The sequence below is a fragment of the Oncorhynchus gorbuscha genome, linkage group LG26 (assembly GCF_021184085.1).
Source record: "Oncorhynchus gorbuscha isolate QuinsamMale2020 ecotype Even-year linkage group LG26, OgorEven_v1.0, whole genome shotgun sequence".
Lineage (NCBI taxonomy): Eukaryota > Metazoa > Chordata > Actinopteri > Salmoniformes > Salmonidae > Oncorhynchus > Oncorhynchus gorbuscha.
The window spans coordinates 37029662-37052900 of record NC_060198.1 but is presented as its reverse complement, the minus strand read 5'-3'; the positions used below and the strand labels follow the sequence as shown (position 1 = coordinate 37052900).

Here is a 23239-nt window from a genome sequence, read left to right as displayed (position 1 = left end):
CATCCTATGGTGAATAAGGGTAACGTCAACAGTACCATCTGAAACAGTAGGCATCATTGTATTACACAAATGCTGAAAATTGGCAGTGCTTTATTGTTCAATTTCAAAAAAATGGGAAACATTTCACTTCCCTTAAAAAAGAAAGAATAATGGTATTGAAAGAAATTAGAGGATGATGATGGTTTGCAAGACATCTCCATATGCATTTATTCATTCAGCAGATGCTCATATAGCAGATGTTATACTTCCAGAGCAATCTTAATGTCACTAATTATAGATAGATAAAAAAACGTACATGTATATTTTAATAATATATTCCAGTGCTTTAAATGCAGTACTAGAAGGTGCTCACAGGCAGGAAGTCCAGTGTTCCACCACATGGCATTAAGGATAGGCGATCCTTGTTCCATACAGTTCATAACACTTCTCTCATCCCATTGGGTAAGGTTAAGTCCTCATTGGCAGGTGTTGGTACAGCACTGTTTTTTCTTTAAGGCAACAGGGCAGAAGTCAACAGTATCAGAAGTCAGTTAGATCCTAAATGGGATCTCCATGTAGCAAAACTCAAACTCCTTCACCTCCTATTGGCTGGATGCTACCTTGATACGGTGGAGCTGGACTGTGATTGGCTAGAGGTGGTGGTGGCAGCACTCAGCTGGGAGAAGCCACTGTGACTGGACTCCAGACTGGTCATAGAGCCCCTAGACAGACAGGCAAGCAGACAATAGATTAAATATCCATCAAACACCTTTTCTTAGAGCACTGCTTCCCTAAGAATCTTTAGAAATTTGAAATGATCACAAATACATTTTCCCCACACAACTACACACTGCCTAAAAAAACAAGCTGGCCTAAAACATTTACTCACTGACATGCAGCAGCCCTACACACTAAGCATCACCATAACAATACACTGCGTTATACAGTATAGTATAGTGAAGGGTGACTGACCTGAAGTCTTCGGATCCCAGCACCTCTGTGTAGAACATGACCTTACACTTGTGGGAGGAGACCTGCAGGGAGGCCAGCACATCATCCACCCGGGGCAGGCTGGAGGTAGAGCAGGCCGGGGAGCAGTGGAACCGCCATTGGAGGATGTAGAACCCGGGCCACCGCGTCACATGGGAGCCCTGGGGAGAGGAGGAGGGGACAGGTGAGGTCGAGGGTCAGAGGCAGCATTTCCATTCAAACGCAGGCTATAGCTAATAGCACATTCAATATCGAATTGACAGACTTTATGTAATAGAAACCCGTTAGAATTCCCTCACATGTAGGCAAATACTTTTGAAGGCGTTGGTCCACTGCCGAATGACACCACATAGAAGTGACTGTAATGATTATTGAGCTACGCAAGGAGGAAGAAGGATAGCCTACAAATTGAAAGTCAGCTCCTTGCAGGTCTCACTCTGTCCCTCTGGCTACTGGACCAGGCATTAGATTAGAAGAGGGAAGCTAAATGACTTCATCTAAATTCTCCTCCTTGGTGGACTTGTATGACATCTCTGTAAATGGTCTATTAGAGAGAATCATCTAGCAAAATGTAATAAAACACTTGAATATTTATCCTCTGTATTCACACAGCTTTGTCTGTTAGACTCACTGGCACGGGGAAACTTTGTGGGACGGTACCAGTTGATAAAATGTTACAAGTTTGCTAGTGAGAGTGTGAACTGAAGACAGACAGCCGGAGTAGACAGATGATGGGATTGAAAGACAACCTGAACCAACTTCCATGCGTTGCAATGTTTTTATTTGTCAGCTTTTAGAGATATATATCTATATCTAAATAAAAAACATCCAAAAGCCAGTCATTACCAGCTAACAGAAACACTGCATAGGGATGAAGAGACCAGATATGAGCACTGCACAGAGCTCCCATTGACATCCGTGGATGTTTCAGTTACACTCACAGCTTAGGATTCAGCCCTAAGGTTGGTGGTGAGTCTCCGTAGTGTAGTGGTTATCACATTCGCCTCACACACAAAAGGTCCCTGGTTTGAAAGCAGGCTTTTTTTTTTTACCTGAACACTCTCTCCCTCCTTGCAGGTGAGTGCCGTCTCCACCATGCTGTAGTCTTGCCCCAGAATCCAGGATCTGTCAATCAGCTGCATGTTGTTGGTGGCTGGCGACACGATGCTGCCGTGGGCCCCCTGGACGTCCCTCTTGGGGGGCTGGGGCGCCCTCCGGGAGTGGTAGATGTTGAAGATGACATCCCCTTTACACACGTCAAAGTCCCAGGTGATCACAGAAGAGGACTCGGAGATCTCGATCAGCAGCTGGAACACGATCGGTAGTGAGTGAACACAGTAGGACAAAACTACAGACAAATGATCATTATGGGTTTTTACAGCTTTTTGCTGTAACGTTGTATTTCTCCACTAGAGGGAGCAACCTAACCCACTGTTTAAGTGCAGTCAACTGAGAAGCTGGAAAACACATACTGTAGTTACTGTTTAGATCAGGTTACCTCATGTGGGGCCCCTTTGAAGACACTGGCAGTCTTGTAGATGGTGTCTGTCCACAGCCGCAGCTCCTCACTTTCCAGCGCCTCTGCTGTCCTGTACAGAGATTTGGGGACCATACCTCCTTCAGGGATCTCACACTGAATATGACATGACAGAGGACACAAGAGACACAATCAGCCCCCAGTTCAATCAGCACACACAGCTAGGAAAATGTTTAACAAGATGACCGACAGTTAACTATATTATGTACTAGCAGCATTAGTCCATATGAATTCATATGCATGTAGAAGGGTACTGTCTACAACAGCCAGATGAGACTCCGGTCCGACAGACAGACTCACCAGGCAGTCTCCTCCCAGGAAGTCAGGGATGACCTCTCTATCGATGTAGTCCACCAGACCTCCAGGCCCCTGGTAGTCATTCGCAGCATACACCAGGAACTTCTTCCTGGTGTTCTCGTCAATGAATGGACTGACCTGAGAAGACACTCAGGGTCAAAGGTAGTCTCATATCTTTTCTCTGCACATGCAATTGAATACAACTGAACGCGATCGATCGAGAGAGAGAAAGCACTGTACAATGTAATGTACACTACAATGTGTGATGTTAAAGGCTCTCACCAGGGTCCAGAGCACAGGGAATACCCGTGGAGCCCTCAGTATGAGCAGACATCCCAGGGTCTCTGGGTAGTTGGCCTCCACCACCTCTATGATCCTCAGCAGGGCTTTAACCCCCGGACGCCACAGGTGACGCATGTTTAACCCCTCCAGGTCCACCAGGCACGTCCAGCAGCTGAGACAGGAGGGTTATAGGACATACTGAATACATACTGCATTCAGGGATGAGAGACATAAGAGGAGTGAGTGTGAAATGGTAGCTACCTGATGGGTCGGCCAAAGACTCTGGTGTTCTCTTCACAACGCCTCAGACCTTCCTCGTTGATGGACAGGACCTGGGGGAGAATGAAGAGGTGAGAGGTTAGGGGAAGGGAGACCATTTGCGTATAGTATGTGTTTATGTGTGTGTTTATACCCAGCATCTGGATGTGTGTGTGTGTGTGTCATACTCACTTGTCTCAGAAGGGACTCCTCGCCCAAGGCGCGTACTAAACCCTTGGTATCCATTTGACCGAGTCGCAGAATATACAGAGGGCGTCCATCTATAGACAGACGAGGACACAAACACGTGACCTCACTGTTAAAGCTACTGAGGATCAGTAATGATCATGACATTAAACAGACGCAGACAGTATTCAGTTAAATCAATAGAGAAACCGAGTCAGATTGTGTTGACCATAATCACATCTACAGTATATCCATTAACTCACATTATAACTATAAAGCTCCACTCCACATGTAATTCTAAATGCCTACTGCTTGCTAAATCAAAATGTTCAACTATACAAGTAATGTTTCTTTGCAGGACAAGGATTGCCCTGACTTTCAAGAATGCCTGAATTGCTTTGCCTTGCTTTTCTGGTTGTTTCACCATCCAACTACTTCTGAGCTAAATCGGTGCAAGTTTCACCATGACACAGTCTGTGGCATACATCGGCACATGAGAAATGTTTGTCATTTCTTGCATTCTATCCATGCTGACTTTTGCAAGCTACCTGAGACATGAAACGGATCAGTGGGAGTGAGCATACAGGCTTATTAATGCACAATTTTCCAAAATGGATAATGAAAACACTTCAATCACTTAACTTTGTGTTCAACACTTGGTTTTTGCAACAAAAAAAAACATCCAGCTGTTTTTATCAACACAAAACAGTTCAACAGAAATGCACCATAGCAGGCAATTGTTCCAACTATTTTTTATGCAAAATGTAAAAAAAAAAAAACTACAAATAATCACTGGACAAGTTCATGGAAACATAGCTAGTGATGCCACTTCCAGAGAAGCAACCAGACATTACAGTTAGTCATTACCAATACATGTAAGAGCTGGGATACATTCACTAGAAACCAAGCGGAAGAAAACATTGTGAAACTGGTGGTGCAGTACTTCCTGAATTTGTGCAACAAGATACACTACTTTCCCATTTCAAAATATATTTTCATCTTCGGTCTGTGCCCGTTGAACACAACCCTGCCGTTAAAACTCTATCCTGCTCCGAGAGGTACATACCTCTGTCGTGGTGGTGCCAGCCCCCGGTGTAGTAGTCGTGTAGCAGCTGGGGTCTCTCCCAGGAGTCCAGCAGGAAGTCCACCTGGTGCTGCTTCCTCCAGGAGAGCGACTGACACAGGATCTCCCGGGCCTTCTCCAGGTTAAAGTCCCGGGCCCGCAGGAAACGCAGCACGTGCTGGTCCTTAGGGATCTAAGGGAGGGAGCGGAGATTGTGTTTATTCAGATGTTGTGGTGTGTGAGAGTCAGATGTGAGTTTCACTTACATCTATGTTCTTTGGATTCAAGTTTTGCTCTTGTTTGCAACTATTTGAGTCAGAGTTTGAGTGTTAGGTGTGTTCATACACGTGTCCAACCTTGCCCTTGTGGGTCTCCTGCAGCCACTGGCGTAGTCTTATAAGACAGCTCTCCTGCAGCGGCGTCAGGTCTCCTAGGTAACGCCTGATGTAGTCTGCATCCAACTTGTCTGCAATCGAAACACAGACACAGTCAATTCACACACATATCTAAATGCATAACCACAGTCTACCTGCCCAATGCAGCCCAAGGCAAGGCCAGAATGTTTGCTTTCAGAGCCAGTGGAATGGGATTGGGACTTCAGCCGTGACAGATCCCTCAGATTGTGTGTGTTTATTATTGTGTTGATTCGGACTCGGAACACTGACCATCTGGGGAGCCAGCCGGTAGATCTGTGGGGCTGGCAGTGGGTGGGGGGGCCTGAGGGGGGCTCCAGCGGGGGACGTGGGTCACCCCCTCATCCTCCAACTCCTTCAGGTAATACTCTATGATCTCTTTGCCCTGGAGGACAGAGCACATGACTGCATAAGGACAGTACAGGTAGCGAGTGTAATGAGCAAACACTGTGAGCAAATATTGCAGGTTTGTTTAGACATGCGCCTGGGCGCATACGAGCACAGCCCATTGTGTGACAAAGCTGAGCAGGATATATGGCCCAACGAGCAAATGTCAGAAGATCCTGGTTAACACACTCAGTTTACACAGAGCTGCCAGACTGGATCACAGAAGGCCTGGAAATAGACTGTACAAGCATGCTCATGTAACACTGGGTCTATATGGGGGAGCAGCATGCTGGATGATGGTGGTATATCCTATAGCCTCATCCATCCGCCACACTGACATGTATACTGTACTCACATGCTCACAGACTGACACATGAACACACCTTTTTAATACTGTTGGCATATTGCTTCATGGCTAGCTTCTCGGCTGCGTTCTCAAAGCCAAAGAAGGACTTGATGTCCAGACTGGCTGTCTGCTCGAAACACGTCCACTCCTCATTCTCTGGGTGAACCTGTGGAGGAAGCACAACTCATCACAAAACAGACGCCAAATGGATGAACCCTTTACACTGGTGGGAATTGGCCTATATGGACAGGGCTAAATTGAAATGTTTCTTACAGAAGAAACATGAAAAGCATAGGCGTAAGCATGGTAGCAATTGAAAGGGAACCGTTTGGAGAATATGGGAAAATTGTTAGGCCACAAACTACACATTTACTATATTTTTCGGCACATTTGTTGATCAAATCTGTAAATACTCTGGATACATTCAGTAACATGAGACTATTCCTGGAAAATGTGGGTTGGTGCAACATAAGAGGAAAAAAGTGACAAGGGTTTGAGTGAGAGGGCTAACTGACGTCTCCAAGCGACCACACACCTCTCCACAGTGTGCAGCCCCTACGTAACTTCCATGCACTTAAAGACTCAAATAACAGTCCTCAACTATGAGGTGCTTTATTTTGGCTCTCTTGTAGTTGTTATGTAAGGAACACAGCCCTGCATTCCTACAATCACAATGACTGTTGTTGCTTACACAATCCAAAATGACCCATTATAAATCGCAATCTGGGTCAGATGGGCATCGATTGAAAGCTTGTTCTATTGCCACCATGACAAGCTAAGTTATAAAATAGGATTTTACAGTGTTAGGCTTTCACAGGGTAATTCAAACAGATGGTAATTTTGGTGCGCATAGAAAGGAGTGCATTAACGTACATGTTCCACTGAGACAAACACCGTCTCATTCTGTTCAGAACAAACAGGGTATGATGCCATGTCATCTGGTAACTGTACATCAAAACATAGTGATCATAAACACTGACACTGTAAATGACATGAGTTTTACGATTTGGAAATGTGATGATCACATTCGGACTCACGTGTGTTTGGCTTGTATGACATCAAAGTGGTATTTATTACCATCTTCAACGTCTCATCCTTAAAAATACACAGAGTCCTCTTAATTTACAGCATTTTCCTCACTCAGGCAACTAAAAATTGACACAAGTTGTCCAATTATCAGGAGGGACGGGGGCAACTTCCTGTCGCGTGCTGTGCTCAAGTTCAAAACCCATCCTGAGCCGTGAAGTTCAGAGCCTGAGCTCTGTCATTAATAGGCGCTTATCAGTCCCCAAAGCTGACTTTTTCAACCTATATATGGGTACAAGTGGAAAGGCTTACAAACCCTGTTGTAGTGATAAGAGAGTATGGCTGCATTTACACAGGCAGCTCAAATCTAATATTATAATCACTAATAGCCTTCACACATTTAAGAAAATAAAGAGCGTCAAACACACACAACTACTATATTTTGCTAATCTTTTGACCAATCAGATCAGCTCTGAAAAAAATAATGTGCAAAGACCTGATATGATTGGTCAAAAGACCAATGAGTGTACAAAAGATCAGAATTAGTCTGCCTGTGTAAAACGCAGCCCATGTAACCGATGATTATTATAGTTGTGGGGCACACCGTGTAGTTGCAGATCTCATGGACGATGACTCTGTTGGAGAAGGTCTCGTTGACGACCTCGATGTGCAGCGCCCTCTCCCTGCGGTCCAGAGTGTTCTTATGGATGAAGTACAGGTAGTCCACACCGGCCATCTAGACACACACAGTAGACCACGGTCAATCAACTCTGGACAACACTACCACAACAACAACACCACCCCTACCGGGATATTCAGGTCTGTGGGGAAATAATCACTAATAGCCTTCACATTAGAAAATAAGAGAATCAAACAGACACTATTATACATTGCTAACTTGAGTAGCTTCACTGCTCAAGAGAAAGGTGAAAGGTTAAAGGTAAGATACCCTTTTGAACAGCCGCGGGGCATCTGCCTCCACCTTACAACGCCTCTCAATGAACACAGTGGCTCCGTCATCACTGTGCTCCTCCTTCACCACCTCACTGTCCACAAAGATGGGGATCAGGGGGCAGTTTGGAAACCTCCGCACATAGGCCTAATGGGAGAGAGGGAAGGAGGAAGAAAATATGCAATATTACTTACATGATGAAAACAAAATGCAATCCATGACATACAGTGAAAGTATTATAATCACTTTGATTAAAAAAAGGCCACCGTTACTGTTTTTGTTTCCATGGCGAAGCAGCAGAGGTGGGGGGAGTTGTGCATCAAGGTCAAATAAATTGCATTACAAGCTGCTGTTCTATCACACCTGCAATTACGTCTGACAGAGAAACAGCCTGCGTTGTTTGCAGAAACGTCTTTGTTGTTGTGATATTGCAAACGGACGTGGCAGTTTCACCATTAAGCAGTCATCTGGCAAGGACAGGGTCTTTTATACAAGAATGACTGTAGAGTCTGAATGGTTTGAGTTACAAACTATTAAAAGCTATATATGAAAAGCTGAGACTGTCACAAACATGTTTTGCCCTATGACTCTCACAAGCTGCACAAGAGTCGTTAGAAGGTAAAGGGTTCTTCTACATAGCAGATCCCAGTACATTTATTTTTATTTAACCTTTATTTGACGGCCTCCACCGGCCTAAACCAGCCAACGCTGGGCCAATTGTGCGCCGCCCTATGGGACTCCAATCACGGCCAGATGTGATACAGCCTGGAATCAAACCAGGGTCTGTAGTGACACCTCCAGCACTCCAGCAGTGCCTTAGACTGCTGCGCCACCCAGTGGCTGCGGCAGCCCAGTGTCTACATAGTGTCTATAAAACTGTAATAAGTTCACAGTATTGCTGTCCAACTCCAGACTCCACACAGTTGTCAGTGACTTGTTGGATAATCATTTAAGTGCGCAAAAAAAACATTCTGTACGTACATCAAATTCATTTGATCAGGTGTTTGTTTTGGCGGACCTTATCGTCCCCAACGATGAAATTGTGGACTTTGGAATCGGTCTCTGTCCAGCCGTCTGTACGTATGTTAGACATACGCGATCTCGACAGCATTGGCCCGATGTTGACTAAACTTGGGTGAATGATGCGGCATTTACAATGCAATTGGTGGGGGACAACATGTTTACTGTTGCTTTGTTTTTGACATTCGTCAATAAATCTCATGAATGCAACTGTTTATTTAAAATTGTTTAGTGTTCCACTTGTATCCCTGGTTGTCCTGAAAAGAAAATGGTAAAACACTTGACTGTGAGGTTAAATATAAGGGCTGGACATGCAGATCAATGAAAGTCAGATAAACAAAAAGCTGATTTTTGCTGGAATCTGATAGGGTGAAACCCCAAATTAGCACAATGGTGCCGAGTACACGGAGATCAATCTGCTGACACACACATAAAACACCCACCCTGTTCAGAGTCACCATCTAGGTTTCCAACCAATTGGCGACAGATTTTCATGCAATTATTAGAATAGAACATTTCCCACCAGTGGTGTTTCCACCAAACTGACTTGTTGTGGATAAAAATCAGTGTGTGATGACATGGTGCACAAAACATGTAGTTTTAAAGTACCAAATAAAAATCTAAAGTTCAATGGGTTTCCATGGCATTTTCTACTCTGGCTATAGTTTTGTCACAAAAACTGTCCAATGAGCAGGAGGGATGGGGGCAATTTATTAAATAGAAAATGTGCCAACTCTGGTCATGACACGTGCGCTCTAGCCAACAGCTCACAGATACAGTGAGGGTAGACTAGTCTACAGGATGAGTTTACTATGGATAAACACCAGTCTAGCCAACAGCTCACAGATACAGTGAGGGTAGTCTAGTCTACAGGATGAGTTTACTATGGATAAACACCAGTCTAGCCAACAGCTCACAGATACAGTGAGGGTAGTCTAGTCTACAGGATGAGTTTACTATGGATAAACACCAGTCTAGCCAACAGCTCACAGATACAGTGAAAGTAGTCTACATGATGAGTTTACTATGGATAAACACCAGTCTAGCCAACAGCTCACAGATACAGTGAAAGTAGTCTACATGATGAGTTTACTATGGATAAACACCAGTCTAGCCAACAGCTCACAGATACAGTGAAAGTAGTCTACATGATGAGTTTACTATGGATAAACACCAGTCTAGCCAACAGCTCACAGATACAGTGAGGGTAGTCTAGTCTACAGGATGAGTTTACTATGGATAAACACCAGTCTAGCCAACAGCTCACATTTACAGTGAAAGTAGTCTACATGATGAGTTTACTATGGATAAACACCAGTCGAGCCAACAGCTCACAGATACAGTGAAAGTAGTCTACATGATGAGTTTACTATGGATAAACACCAGTCTAGCCAACAGCTCACAGATACAGTGAAAGTAGTCTACATGATGAGTTTACTATGGATAAACACCAGTCTAGCCAACAGCTCACAGATACAGTGAAAGTAGTCTACATGATGAGTTTACTATGGATAAACACCAGTCTAGCCAACAGCTCACAGATACAGTGAAAGTAGTCTACATGATGAGTTTACTATGGATAAACACCAGTCTAGCCAACAGCTCACAGATACAGTGAGGGTAGTCTAGTCTACAGGATGAGTTTACTATGGATAAACACCAGTCTAGCCAACAGCTCACATTTACAGTGAAAGTAGTCTACATGATGAGTTTACTATGGATAAACACCAGTCGAGCCAACAGCTCACAGATACAGTGAAAGTAGTCTACATGATGAGTTTACTATGGATAAACACCAGTCTAGCCAACAGCTCACAGATACAGTGAGGGTAGTCTAGTCTACAGGATGAGTTTACTATGGATAAACACCAGTCTAGCCAACAGCTCACATTTACAGTGAAAGTAGTCTACATGATGAGTTTACTATGGATAAACACCAGTCGAGCCAACAGCTCACAGATACAGTGAAAGTAGTCTACAGGATGAGTTTACTATGGATAAACACCAGTCTAGCCAACAGCTCACAGATACAGTGAAAGTAGTCTACATGATGAGTTTACTATGGATAAACACCAGTCGAGCCAACAGCTCACAGATACAGTGAGGGTCGTCTAGTCTACAGGATGAGTTTACTATGGATAAGACCGAGAATATGTATATTTGTCAAATGGCAGTCAAGCATCGATCATGTCACCAGAATAAGACCCTCAATATTTATTGGCGAGGAGCATCAAGTTATTCACTGTGCACTTTCACCACCCTGTGAAGTTCATCATAACTTCCTTAATTTGTAGCCTAATAAACTGCATGGTTTCCCGAGTCGTAGTGGGAGGACCACATACCATAACATGGCGTGACTCCAATTTGATGGTTATTTTATAAATATTTACACATAATTAATTTTACAGATACAAAAAGATACCAACAAACAAATGATCTGGAGGCATTTATAAAATTGGACCAGTACTTCCTGTTTCCATCACAACGTGGTTAATGACAGTGCAACAGTGCAAGTCTTTATGGATCAAACAAAGCTGGTGTGCAGTCTGATCGATAAAATGACGAGGAACGAAGACATCATCCGTGAATATTGATTGAATAACATGACAGAAGGATATACATTTGACTACAGTTACACAACCAAGACATGTAACTACTATCTTCCAATGCTTGGGAACATAAGATACGGAGTCCATTTCCTTCTTCCCCATTACCAAGCCAAAACACTAAAGTAGTATATAGGCTTCAGTGCATAAACCAAGAAGCTTACAGTTAGATAGTTGGGTGCATTGTCCATCGTCTCTAACAGTGCCTGCATTCAGAAAACCAAACTGCCTCAGACGTTCTGAGCCTAAAAGGATATTCTAAATATTTAGGCCTGAATCTTGCTTTAGGATAGATAAAACATATCCATTATTTTGTGTCTGGATTTTGTGTTATTAGCCAACGATACTGGCTTCTTGTTAAGGCTAGGGCTGATTTCAAGGTTTTACTGGTAACCTACAATGCATTACACGGATTTGCTCCTACCCATTTGGTCCCGTTGTACATACCTAGATGTATGCGACATTCACAAGACACAGGCCTCCTTATTGTTCATAGAAGTCCTAAGCAAACAGCTGGAGGCAGGGCTTTCTCCTATAGAGCTCCATTTTTATGGAATGGTCTACCGATCCATGTGAGAGACTCAGAATGGGTTTCAACCTTTAAGTCTTTACTGAACACTCATCTCTTCAGTAGGTCCTATGATTGAGTGTAGTCTGGCCCAGGGGTGAGAAGGTGAACTGCAAGGTACTGGCGTGGCGAACCACCCTTGCTGCCTCTGCCTGGCTGACTCCCCTCTCTCCAATGGGATTCTCTGCTTATTTTGCGGGGGCTGAGTCACTGGTTTGCTCGTCTCCCATGCCGTCCCTAGGTAGGGTGCATTGTGCCAGGCTTTTTTACACTCTACCCTACTTGAGTGGGTTGAGTTACTAAAGTGATCTTCCTGTCCGGATCTTCCTGTTTTGCGCCCCCTCAGGCTCGGGCGGTGTGGGAGATCTTCGTGGGCTATACTCTGCCTTGTCTCAGGGTAGTAAGTTAGTGGTCTGTTGATATACCTTTGGCGGTGTGGGGGTTATGCTTTGACAAAGTGGGTGGGGTTATATCCTGCCTGGTTGGACCTGTCTGGGGATAACTTTGGAGGCCTCCCGTGTGGCGTAGTGGTTAAGGGTGCTGTACTGCAGCGCCAGCTGTGCCACCAGAGACTCTGGGTTCGCGCCCAGGCTGTCGTAACCGGCAGCGACCAGGAGGTTCGTGGGGCTACGCATAATTGGCCTAGCGTCATCCGGGTTAGGGAGGGTTTGGCCGGTAGGGATATCCTTGTCTCATCGCGCACCAGCGACTCCTGTGGCAGGCCGGGCGCAGTGCGCGCTAACCAAGGTTGCAAGGTGTTTCCTCCGACACATTGGTGCAGCTCGCTTCCGGGTTGGATGCGCGCTGTGTTAAGAAGCAGTGCGGCTTGGTTGGGTTGTGTATCGGAGGACGCATGACTTTCAACCTTCGTCTCTCCCGAGCCCATATGGGAGTTGTAGCAATGAGACAAGATAGTAGCTACTAACAATGGGATACCACAAAATTGGGGAGAATAAGGGGTAAAATTCAACAACAACAAAAAATAATAATACCTTTGGATGTGGGTGCCAGTGTCCCTCCCCTGACCGCCCCTGTCTCAGTCTCTATGCTGTAATAGTCTATATGCCAGGTGTAATGATCTTCGTCTGCTGTTAGAAGAAAGGCAAACCGAAATGCAGCGTGTAGGTTACTCATGACCTTTAACAAAGAAAATACGGTACATGAAATAACGGAAGAAGAAAACAACAAACGAAAGAAACTAATACAGCCTATCTGGTGACTAACACAAAGACAGGTACAAACACCCACGAAATACAACGCGCACTCAGGCTACCTAAATACGGTTCCCAATCCGAGACAACTAGAATCAGCTGACTCCAATTAGGAATCGCCTCAGGCAGCCAAGCCTAACTAGACACACCCCTAATAATACACACTCCCAATGAATACAAACCCAATACGAAATAACAACATATAAACCCATGTCACACCCTGGCCTACCCAAACATATAACAAAAACACAAGATACAATGACCAAGGCGTGACAGAACCCCCCCCCCCTAAGGTGCGGACTCCGGGACGCACCTCAAGAGCATAGGGAGGGTCCGGGTGGGCGTCTGTCCATGGTGGCGGTTCTGGCTCGGGACGTGGACCCCACTCCATAAATGTCCTAGTTCCTCCCCTTCGCGTCCTAGGATAATCCACCTTCTCCGCCGACCATGGCCTAATAGTCCTCACCCTGATCCCCACATAACAGAGGGGCAGCTCGGGACAGAGGGGCAGCTCGGGACAGAGGGGCAGCTCGGGACAGAGGGGCAGCTCGGGACAGAGGGGCAGCTCGGGACAGAGGGGCAGCTCAGGACAGAGGGGCAACTCGGGATAGAGGGGCAACTCGGGATAGAGGGGCAACTCGGGACAGAGGGGCAACTCGGGACAGAGGGGCAGCCCGGGACAGAGGGGCAGCCCGGGACCGAAGCAGCCCGGTACTGAGGGGAAGCCCGGTACTGAGGGGAAGCCCGGTACTGAGGGGAAGCCCGGTACTGAGGGGAAGCCCGGTACTGAGGGGAAGCCCTGTACTGAGAGGAAGCCCGATACTGAGAGGAAGCTCGGTACTGAGAGGAAGCCCGATACTGAGAGGAAGCTCGGTACTGAAAGGGAGCCCAGTACAGAGAGGGAGCCTAGTACTGAGAGGAAGCTCAGGCAGGTAGTAGGCTCCGGTAAATCCTGGCTGGCTGGTGGACCTGGATGATTAAGGTTGTCTGGCCGATCTAGAAGATCTTGGTAGACTGGCACTTCTGGCGGATCCTGGCAGACTGGCACTTCTGGCGGATCCTGGCAGACTGGTGACGCTGGGCCGACTGGCGGCGCTGGGCAGACAGGAGACTCCGGCAGCGCAGGAGAGGAGAAAGGCTCTGGCTGCGCTGAACAGGCGAGGCGCACAGGAGGCCTGGTGCGTGGTGCTGGAACTGGTGGTACTGGCGCGAGGACACGCACAGGAAGCCTGGTGCGGGGAGCTGCTACCGGAGGACTGGTGTGTATAGGTGGCTCTGGATAGACCGGACCGTGCAGGCGCACTGGAGCTCTTGAGCACCGAGCCTGCCCAAGCTTACCTGGCTCGATGCCCACTCTAGCCCGGCCAATAGGAAGGGCTGGTATAAGTCGCAGCTGGCTCTGCACCCGCACTGGAAACACCGTGCGCTCCATAGCATAACACGGTGCCTGCCCGGTCTCTCTAGCCCAACGGTGAGCACAGGGAGTATGCACAGGTTTCCTACCTGGCATAACTATTCTCCCTTTTAGCCCCCCCCAATAAATTTTTTGGGGTGACTTTCCGGTTTCCAACCGCGTCGCAGTGCTGCCTCCTCATACTCACGCCTCTCCGCTTTAGCTACTTCTATTTCCTCCTTGGGACGGCGATATTCTCCCGGCTGCGCCCAGGGTCCTTTTCCGTCTAATATCATCTCCCAAGACCAGAAGTCCTCATATTGCTGCTCCTCACAATTAACAGGGAGAGTAGGCTCAGGTCTGACTCCTGACTCTGCCACTCTCTCTCTGCGCTTTCCCCCGTTACCTACGGTTTTCGCTCTGTATAGCCGTGCTCTCCTTTTCGATTCCATCTGTGTATAGCCCTCTTCGCATTGCTGTAGGGAATCCCAGGCGGGCTCCTGCACACGCCCTGGGTCGGCCGCCCACCTGTCGATTTCTTCCCACGTAGTATAATCCATATCGTCCTCCTTCAGATCCTGCCAGTTCACACGCTGCTCGGTCTGTGAATCGTGGTGGGTGATTCTGTAATGATCTTCTTCTGCTGTTAGAAGAGAGGCAAACCGAAATGCAGCGTGTAGGTTACTCATGACCTTTAATAAAGAAAATACGGTACATGAAATAACGGAAGAAGAAAACAACAAACGAAAGAAACTAATACAGCCTATCTGGTGACTAACACAAAGACAGGTACAAACACCCACGAAATACAACGCACACTCAGGCTACCTAAATACGGTTCCCAATCAGAGACAACTAGAATCAGCTGACTCCAATTAGGAATCGCCTCAGGCAGCCAAGCCTAACTAGACACACCCCTAATAATACACACTCCCAATGAATACAAACCCAATACGAAATAACAACATATAAACCCATGTCACACCCTGGCCTACCCAAACATATAACAAAAACACAAGATACAATGACCAAGGCGTGACACCAGGAAGCTAGGGTCAGTCTGTCCTAATTGGTGTACTGTGTGATCTTAGCCATGATCCCTCTAAAGCCCCCACCCCTCACCAAAATCAGCCACACCTCAAAACAAGATATGCTATCAACAGCAAGCTGAAATGAGCCATTTACAATTCCCCCGCAGCTTGTCATTCTTGCTAAATCTGGCCATCCAGAATCACAACAACACGCTGACTTCTGCCCCATGGATGCGCCCACATCGTTTTCGTGACGTTGACAGCTAACCTATCTATGGAACCCTGACCTGTTCACTTGTCATGCTACCTTGAACCAGACCTACTGTTTCCATACTCTCTCTCCAGCACCGGCCACCTCTCAGAGGCTGGTTCCTCTCTAGGTTTCTTCCTAGGTTCCAGCCTTTCCTGGGAGTTTTCCCTAGCCACTGTGCTACATCTGCATTGCTTGATCTTTGGGGTTTTATTCTTATTCATTCCTTTACACTTTGTGTGTAAAAGGTAGTTGTGAAATTGTTAGATTGCTTGTTAGATATTATTGCATGGTCGGAACTAGAAGCACAAGCATTTCGCTACACGCGCATTAACATCTACTAACCATGTGAAGGTGGCCAATAAAATGCTTTTTGATTTTGATTTGAATATGAAAAACAAATCTGTTTACATAAACGTTCCTGAGAACGGAGGAATGTTGTTATCAGTGATAAGCGGTAAACCAACATGCCAGGTTTGGTGTGATGATGGTGTCAGGACAGGAGTGATACTGTAATGGCTGTCAGTGGGCCAAACCAAGGATCAGTCAGTGGGATGGTCAGTCAGAGGACAGAGGAAGCCTCTAGTCTGGCTAGGCCCTCTATCTAGTGTGAACTGCTGTCATTAGAACAGGCTTTTTACAAACAGGCAGCCCCGCAACCTTTAAATCAACTGACAATCTTTGAAGTGCCTTTGAATCACGCTGACAGTGTGTGAATGGAAGTAGAACAAAACATTCCCAGATATTTAACAAATGTTGCCGATACTAGAACTGAGATAAGAACTGCTGGGGGTCAAAGGTTGGGTTTTTTGGTATTTGGTGAAGCAGAGCCACGGCTGCAGTTAGAGAAAGAACAGAGCACCTGACTTCCACTGTAATCAGGTTGCGTAACACAGGACACTTACAAAATAAACAATTTCAGTGTTTTTAACGAACTAAGCTTTTGTTCAGTAATGACCTTTTCCAGCGCTGGCCTTCTTATTATACAATGTAACTTGCTTCTGACTTAATAGATAACCCCAAAGAACAGGAAGTGGCACAGCGTCTCAAACAGAGCAGAAACAAGGTAAAACAGATGCCAAGACGGAGCCAAGAGCTTAAATTCAAGAGTTTAGAAAATAAAAAAGTGGATATAAATTTTAAGATATAATGATTGCATTTTAATGGATTTTGGACCAAGCTATTCACCTTAAAACACAGTTGGGCCATGCACTGAACAGATGTGGGGGTTGATATGATATAAACAACCCTTCATACAGCGTGTTTTGTCTGAGTGAAATTGTACTAAGCCACAACTCCCCCCTCGGATGGAGTAGTCTTATCAGCCCCAACAGGGCAGACCAGCTGTGGCGGTAGGCCAGGCAGCAGACGGGCCCAAGCACAGCGAGGAGAGGCCTAATGACACCCAGGGCCTAGTTCAGAGAGCAGCCAGTCAACCACAGCTAAGCAGGAAGTCACAGTGGGAGCAGCAGACACAGACAGTACTATACAACTAGGCCCACGGGAGAGACGAGAGAAGATAGAAATGAGAGAAGAAATGATATGGAGGAGGAGCGGCGACGGGAGAACTGCTTGTTCTGTGTCACAAGCCAGAATGCACCCCATACTGGCCATCTGGGTGGCGCAGTGGTCTAGGGTAGTGGTCGAACGATTAATCGGAATGGCCAATTAATTAAGTTTTCATAACAATCGGAACTCTGTAATTTTGGACGCCGATTTGGCCGATTATTTAACTAGGCAAGTCAGTTAAGAACACATTCTTATTTTCAATGACGGCCTAGGTCCAGTGGGTTAACTGCCCTTTTCAGGGGAAGAACGACATATTTTTACCTTGTCAGCTCGGGGATTCAATCTTGCAACCTTACAGTTACCTAGTCCAATGATATAACCACCTGCCTCACGAACGAGGAGCCTGCCTGTTACTCGAATGCAGTAAGAAGCCAAGGTAAGTTGCTAGCTAGCATTAAACTTATAAAAAACAATCAATCAATCATAATCACTAGTTAACTACACATGGTTGATGATATTACTAGTTTATCTAGCGTGTCCTGCTTTGCATATGATCAATGCGGTGCGCATTCGCGAAAAAGGACTGTCGTTGCTCCAACATGTACCTACGTATAAACATCAATGCCTTTCTTAAAATCAATACACTAAGGCTCGTATTTCTGTGTGTTATTATGTTATAATTAAGTCTATGATTTGATATTTGATAGAGCAGTCTGAGCGGTGGTAGGCACCAGCAGGCTCGTAAGCGTTCATTCAAACAGCACTTTCATGCATTTTGCCAGCAGCTCTTCACTGTGCTTCAAGCATTGCACTGTTTATGACTTCAAGACTATCAACTCCCGAGATTAGGCTGGTGTAACCGATGTGAAATAGCTAGCTAGTTAGCCGGGTGCGCGCTAATAGCGTTTCAAACATCACTCGCTCTGAGACTTGGAGTAGTTGGTCCCCTTGCTCTGTATGGGTAACGCTGTTTGGAGGGTGGCTGTTGTCGATGTGTTCCTGGTTCGAGCCCAGGTAAGAGCGAGGAGAGGAACGGAAGCTGTACTGTTACACTGGCAATGCTAAAGTGCCTATAAGAACATCCAATAGTCAAAGGTTAATGAAATGCAAATGGTAGAGAGAGAAATAGTCCTATAATTCCTATAATAACTACAACCTAAAACTTCTTACCTGGGAATATTGAAGAGTCATGTTAAAAAGGAACCACCAGCTTTCATATGTTCTCATGTTCTGAGCAAGGAACTTAAACGTTAGCTTTCTTACATGGCACATATTGCACATTTACTTTCTTCTCCAACACTTTGTTTTTGCATTATTTAATCCAAATTGAACATGTTTCATTATTTATTTGAGGCTAAATTAATTTTATTGATGTATAATATTAAGTTAAAAGTAGTGGTCATTCAGTATTGTTGTAATTGTCATTAAAAAAAAAGTTAATTACATTTTTTTAAATATTTTTTTTAATCGTCTGATTAATCGGTATCTGCTTTTTTTGGTCCTCCAATAATTGGTATCGGCGTTGAAAAATCATAATCGGTCAACCTCTAGTCCAGGACAATGCATTGCAGTGCTAGCTCTGTCACCAGAGACCCTGGGTTCGAGCCCAGGCTCTGTCGCAGCCGGCCGCGACCGGGAGGTCCATGGGGCGATGCACAATTGGCCCAGCATCGTCCGGGTTTGGCCGGTAGGGATATCCTTGTCTCATCGCACACTAGCAACTCCTGTGGCGAGCAGGGCGCATACGGGCTCGGGAGAGACAATGGTTGAAAACCATGCGTCCTCCGAAACATAACCCAACCAAGCCGCACTGCTTCTTAAGACAGCATCCAACCTGGAAGCCAGCCGCACCAATGTGCCGGAGGAAACACAGTGCCCCTGGCGACCTGGTTAGCGCGCACTGCGCGGAGTCGCCTCTTCACTGTTGACGTTGAGACTGGTGTTTTGCGGGTACTATTTAATGAAGCTGCGAGTTGAGAACTTGTGAGACATCTGTTTCTCAAACTAGATACTCTAATGTACTTGTCCTCTTGCTCAGTTGTGCCCTGGGGCCTCCCACTCCTCTTTCTATTCTGGTTAGAGCCAGTTTGCGCTGTTCTGTGAAGGGAGTAGTACACAGCGTTGTACGAGATCTTCAGTTTCTTGGCAATTTCTCGCATGGAATAGCATCCTTTCTCAGAACAAGAATAGACTGATGAGTTTCAGAAGGAAGTTATTTGTTTCTGGCCATTTTGAGCCTGTAATCAAATCCACAAATGCTGATGCTTCAGATAGTTAACTAGTCTAAAGAAGGCCAGTTGTGTTGCTTCTTTAAATCAGAACAACAGTTTTCAGCTGTGCTAACATAATTGCAAAAGGGTTTTCTAATGATCATATAGCCTTTTAAAATGATAAACTTGGATTAGCTAACACAACGTACGCACTATGTAGATTTTTTTTTTTTTTTTATTACAAAAAAAAAATCAGCCATTTCCAGCTCCGATAGTCATTTACAACATTAACAATGTCTACACTGTATTTCTGATCAATTTGATGTTATTTTAAAATGGGCAAAAAAAGTGCTTTAATTTCAAAAACAAGGACATTTCTAAGTGACCCCAAACTTTTGAACACCTGTTTGAACTTGAAATCAGTATAAAAGACACCTGTCCACAACCTCAAACAGTCACACTCCAAACTCCACTATGGCTAAGACCAAAGAGCTGTCAAAGGACACCAGAAACAAAATTGTAGACCTGCACCAGGCTGGGAAGACTGAATCTGCAATAGGTAAGCAGCTTGGTTTGAAGAAATCAACTGTGGGAGCAATTATTAGGAAATGGAAGACATACTGATAATCTCCCTCGATCTGGGGCTCCACGCAAGATCTCACCCCGTGGGGTCAAAATGATCACAAGAACGGTGAGCAAAAATCCCAGAACCACACGGGGGGACCTAGTGAATGACCTGCAGAGAGCTGGGACCAAAGTAACAAATCCTACCATCAGTAACACACTACGCCGCCAGGGACTCAAATCCTGCCGTGCCAGACGTGTCCCCCTGCTTAAGCCAGTACATGTCCAGGCCCGTCTGAAGTTTGCTAGAGAGCATTTGGATGATCCAGAAGAAGATTGGGAGAATGTCATATGGTCAGATGAAACCAAAATATAACTTTTTGGTAAAAACCCAACTCGTTGTGTTTGGAGGACAAAGAATGCTGACTTGCATCCAAAGAACACCATACCTACTGTGAAGCATGGGGGTGGAAACCTCATGCTTTGGGACGATTTTTCTGCAAAGAGACCAGGACGACTGTTCCGTGTAAAGGAAAGAATGAATGGGGCCATGTATCGCGAGCTTTTGAGTGAAAACCTCCTTCCATCAGCAAGGGCATTGAAGATGAAACTTGGCTGGGTCTTTCAGCATGACAATGATCCCAAACACACCTCACGGGCAACGAAGGAGTGGCTTTGTAAGAAGCATTTCAAGGTCCTGGAGTGGCCTAGCCAGTCTCCAGATCTCAACCCCATAGAAAATCTTTGGAGGGAGTTGAAAGTCCGTGTTGCCCAGCAACAGCCCCAAAACATCACTGCTCTAGAGGAGATCTGCATGGAGGAATGGGCCAAAATACCAGCAACAGTGTGTGAAAACCTTGTGAAGACTTACAGAAAACAGTTGACCTCTGTCATTGCCAACAAAGGGTATATAACAAAGTATTGAGATAAACTTTTGTTATTGACCAAATACTTATTTATTTTCTACCATAATTTTAAAATAAATTCATTAAAAATCCTACAATGTGATTTTCTGGATTTCTTTTCATATTTTGTCTGTCATAGTTGAATTGTACCTATGATGAAAATTACAGACCTCTCATCTTTTTAAGTGGGAGAACTTGCACAATTGGTGGCTGACTAAATACTTTTTTGCCCCACTGTATGTATATGACATTGTGGATTGGTATATCTTCTATGACTTATGCAACCATCTGCAGAACTACTAATGTACCAGTACATCTATGCAGTGGGGATCGGTGACTGAAATCAAGAATGATGTGTATTACAGCAGGGCAAGTGGAAAAGCTAATATATGGTATTGCATTTAACAGAGAGCATCGCTTTAGTCAAGGTGCCTGCAAAAATACTAAAGGCAAAAAGTTACTAATTAAATCGTACTCTTACAGTTTCATACTCAATAATAAATATGGTAGTGTGTTATCTGCTGCCATGACTAATTAGGTTGGGTGAACAGAAATACTGCAGACTGTGTTCTCAAAACAAAAAGGTGGATAAACAATGATCTCACCAACAAAACACTAGAATATGACATACAGTGTATAGAGATATATTGTATGAGATGTGATAGGTTTCTATCCAGCCAAACCACACTTTGTTCCTGCAGCACAAAACACTGGCAGTCTGACTGCCTGGGCGTCTGGGTCCATTTTGCACATGAGCACTGCAACCTCTCACAAGCATCCCACACTACCCACCCACACATATACGCATAGACAAAGCAGCAGCCTAAACACACAAATGTACATAACTTACCGCCATTATCAGCTCAAAGGGGTGTTTGTAGACCCTTACAGGTGACTGGTATTGTTGCACCATGGCTGTAGCTCAACCTCTGGCGATCTGCCCTAAAATGCACAATAGACAAACCCTAGTGTTAGTTAGAGATCACTTGACACAGCACTGAAGAACAGGAACTAACAAAACATCCTCTGCACATCATAGGTTCACATCATCATGAAGCAAAGGTCAGAGGCATGGGATTTGTAAAGACAACAAAGAGAAATGCTGGATCATCAGCTCTAAAACCAACTAGACAACTGGCTTGACGCTTGATTGTCCTCAATTGCAAAGGCACTATTCTTTAGGTCATAAACTGTAGTAGCTGATTTGATTGGTTAACATGCTGATATCAACGGTAATCACAGGATGATGACCATAATGATACAATCAGCTACTGAGCCAGACCAAAATCATTTACCAAGCTGGGATTTGAGAAAAGTGGCATCTATCATCATCTAGGCTAAGCCTACAAACTCACAGTGGCATTGTGTTATTTTCTTAGTCCATTTTATACAGTGAACAGCTGACACAGATACAGTACAGTACAGTAGACTAGCTGTAACTTGGACTTCAAAATAAAGAGTGGTTTTGATGGCATAGATTTCTAGTTATAAAAACAAAAAAATGCACAAGAGTACATTAGCTACATTATCACACTTTCAGGAAATTCGCCTGTGCAATGACACGTTATTTCCACTAATTGAGTATATGCATAATAGTATTATAGATCATAACTATTGCAATCCACAACACTAGCTTGCTTGTTTATCGATACGTAAGCGTACGTTATGTAGGTTTCTTGACAACTTCATTTTGATGACAGTCAAATCGTCAACAAAAAATATTTAGAATGGTCGACATTTTCAGAACGAATTCTACTCCCTCAGACATTTGCGAAATGACTAGGCCTTACACGGCGAATTTTTTTTTTTTACAAAAACTTACCAGATCGATGACTTTCGGAGATAAGTCACGTGAAGTTTGTCAGTAGACGATCTACTTATATTAAATCCATGGGACGATCCAACAAATACGTAAATAAGGCAACTTTCTGAGACGGGTTTGATGTTGAATCCAAGGCAAGCGTCCGGCGTAGCTAACGCCGCCTCTTTTGACTACGTCACATACTTGTGTAACATATTGTCATGGAGCAGTGTGTTTTTCAAGTGAGGATAGGCATTACTGGGAATAAGCTAAAGTAACATTGTTGAAACCATTGACAGAAAAATAAAAGGTTGCAACATTGCATATGATGTCATGAATGAATTAAACCATCATAGTAGCCGAAGGAAATATACTGTGTGAACGGGTTACATTTTAAGAAAACGGTCTATAGATGGCGCTAGAGATTCACTATTAACACTGCATCAAGACAGTAC

At 44.8% G+C, this 23239-nt stretch overlaps 1 protein-coding gene across 1 annotated transcript; it reads right to left on the bottom strand.

Annotated features, from left to right (window-relative positions):
• Positions 1–70: 70 nt before the first annotated feature.
• On the bottom strand, positions 71–22965 carry LOC124016073 (SEC14-like protein 1). The gene is made up of 16 exons (XM_046331595.1): positions 22806–22965; positions 21834–21925; positions 7714–7863; positions 7369–7500; positions 5776–5904; positions 5258–5390; positions 4949–5058; positions 4596–4785; positions 3536–3624; positions 3347–3417; positions 3086–3257; positions 2807–2941; positions 2468–2602; positions 2022–2276; positions 952–1130; positions 71–701 (listed from the first exon to the last, which is right to left on the bottom strand). Exons 2-16 carry the CDS (start codon positions 21894–21896, stop codon positions 596–598), a joined length of 2049 nt encoding a protein of 682 aa, XP_046187551.1. The 5' UTR covers positions 21897–21925; positions 22806–22965; the 3' UTR covers positions 71–595.
• Positions 22966–23239: the final 274 nt, after the last annotated feature.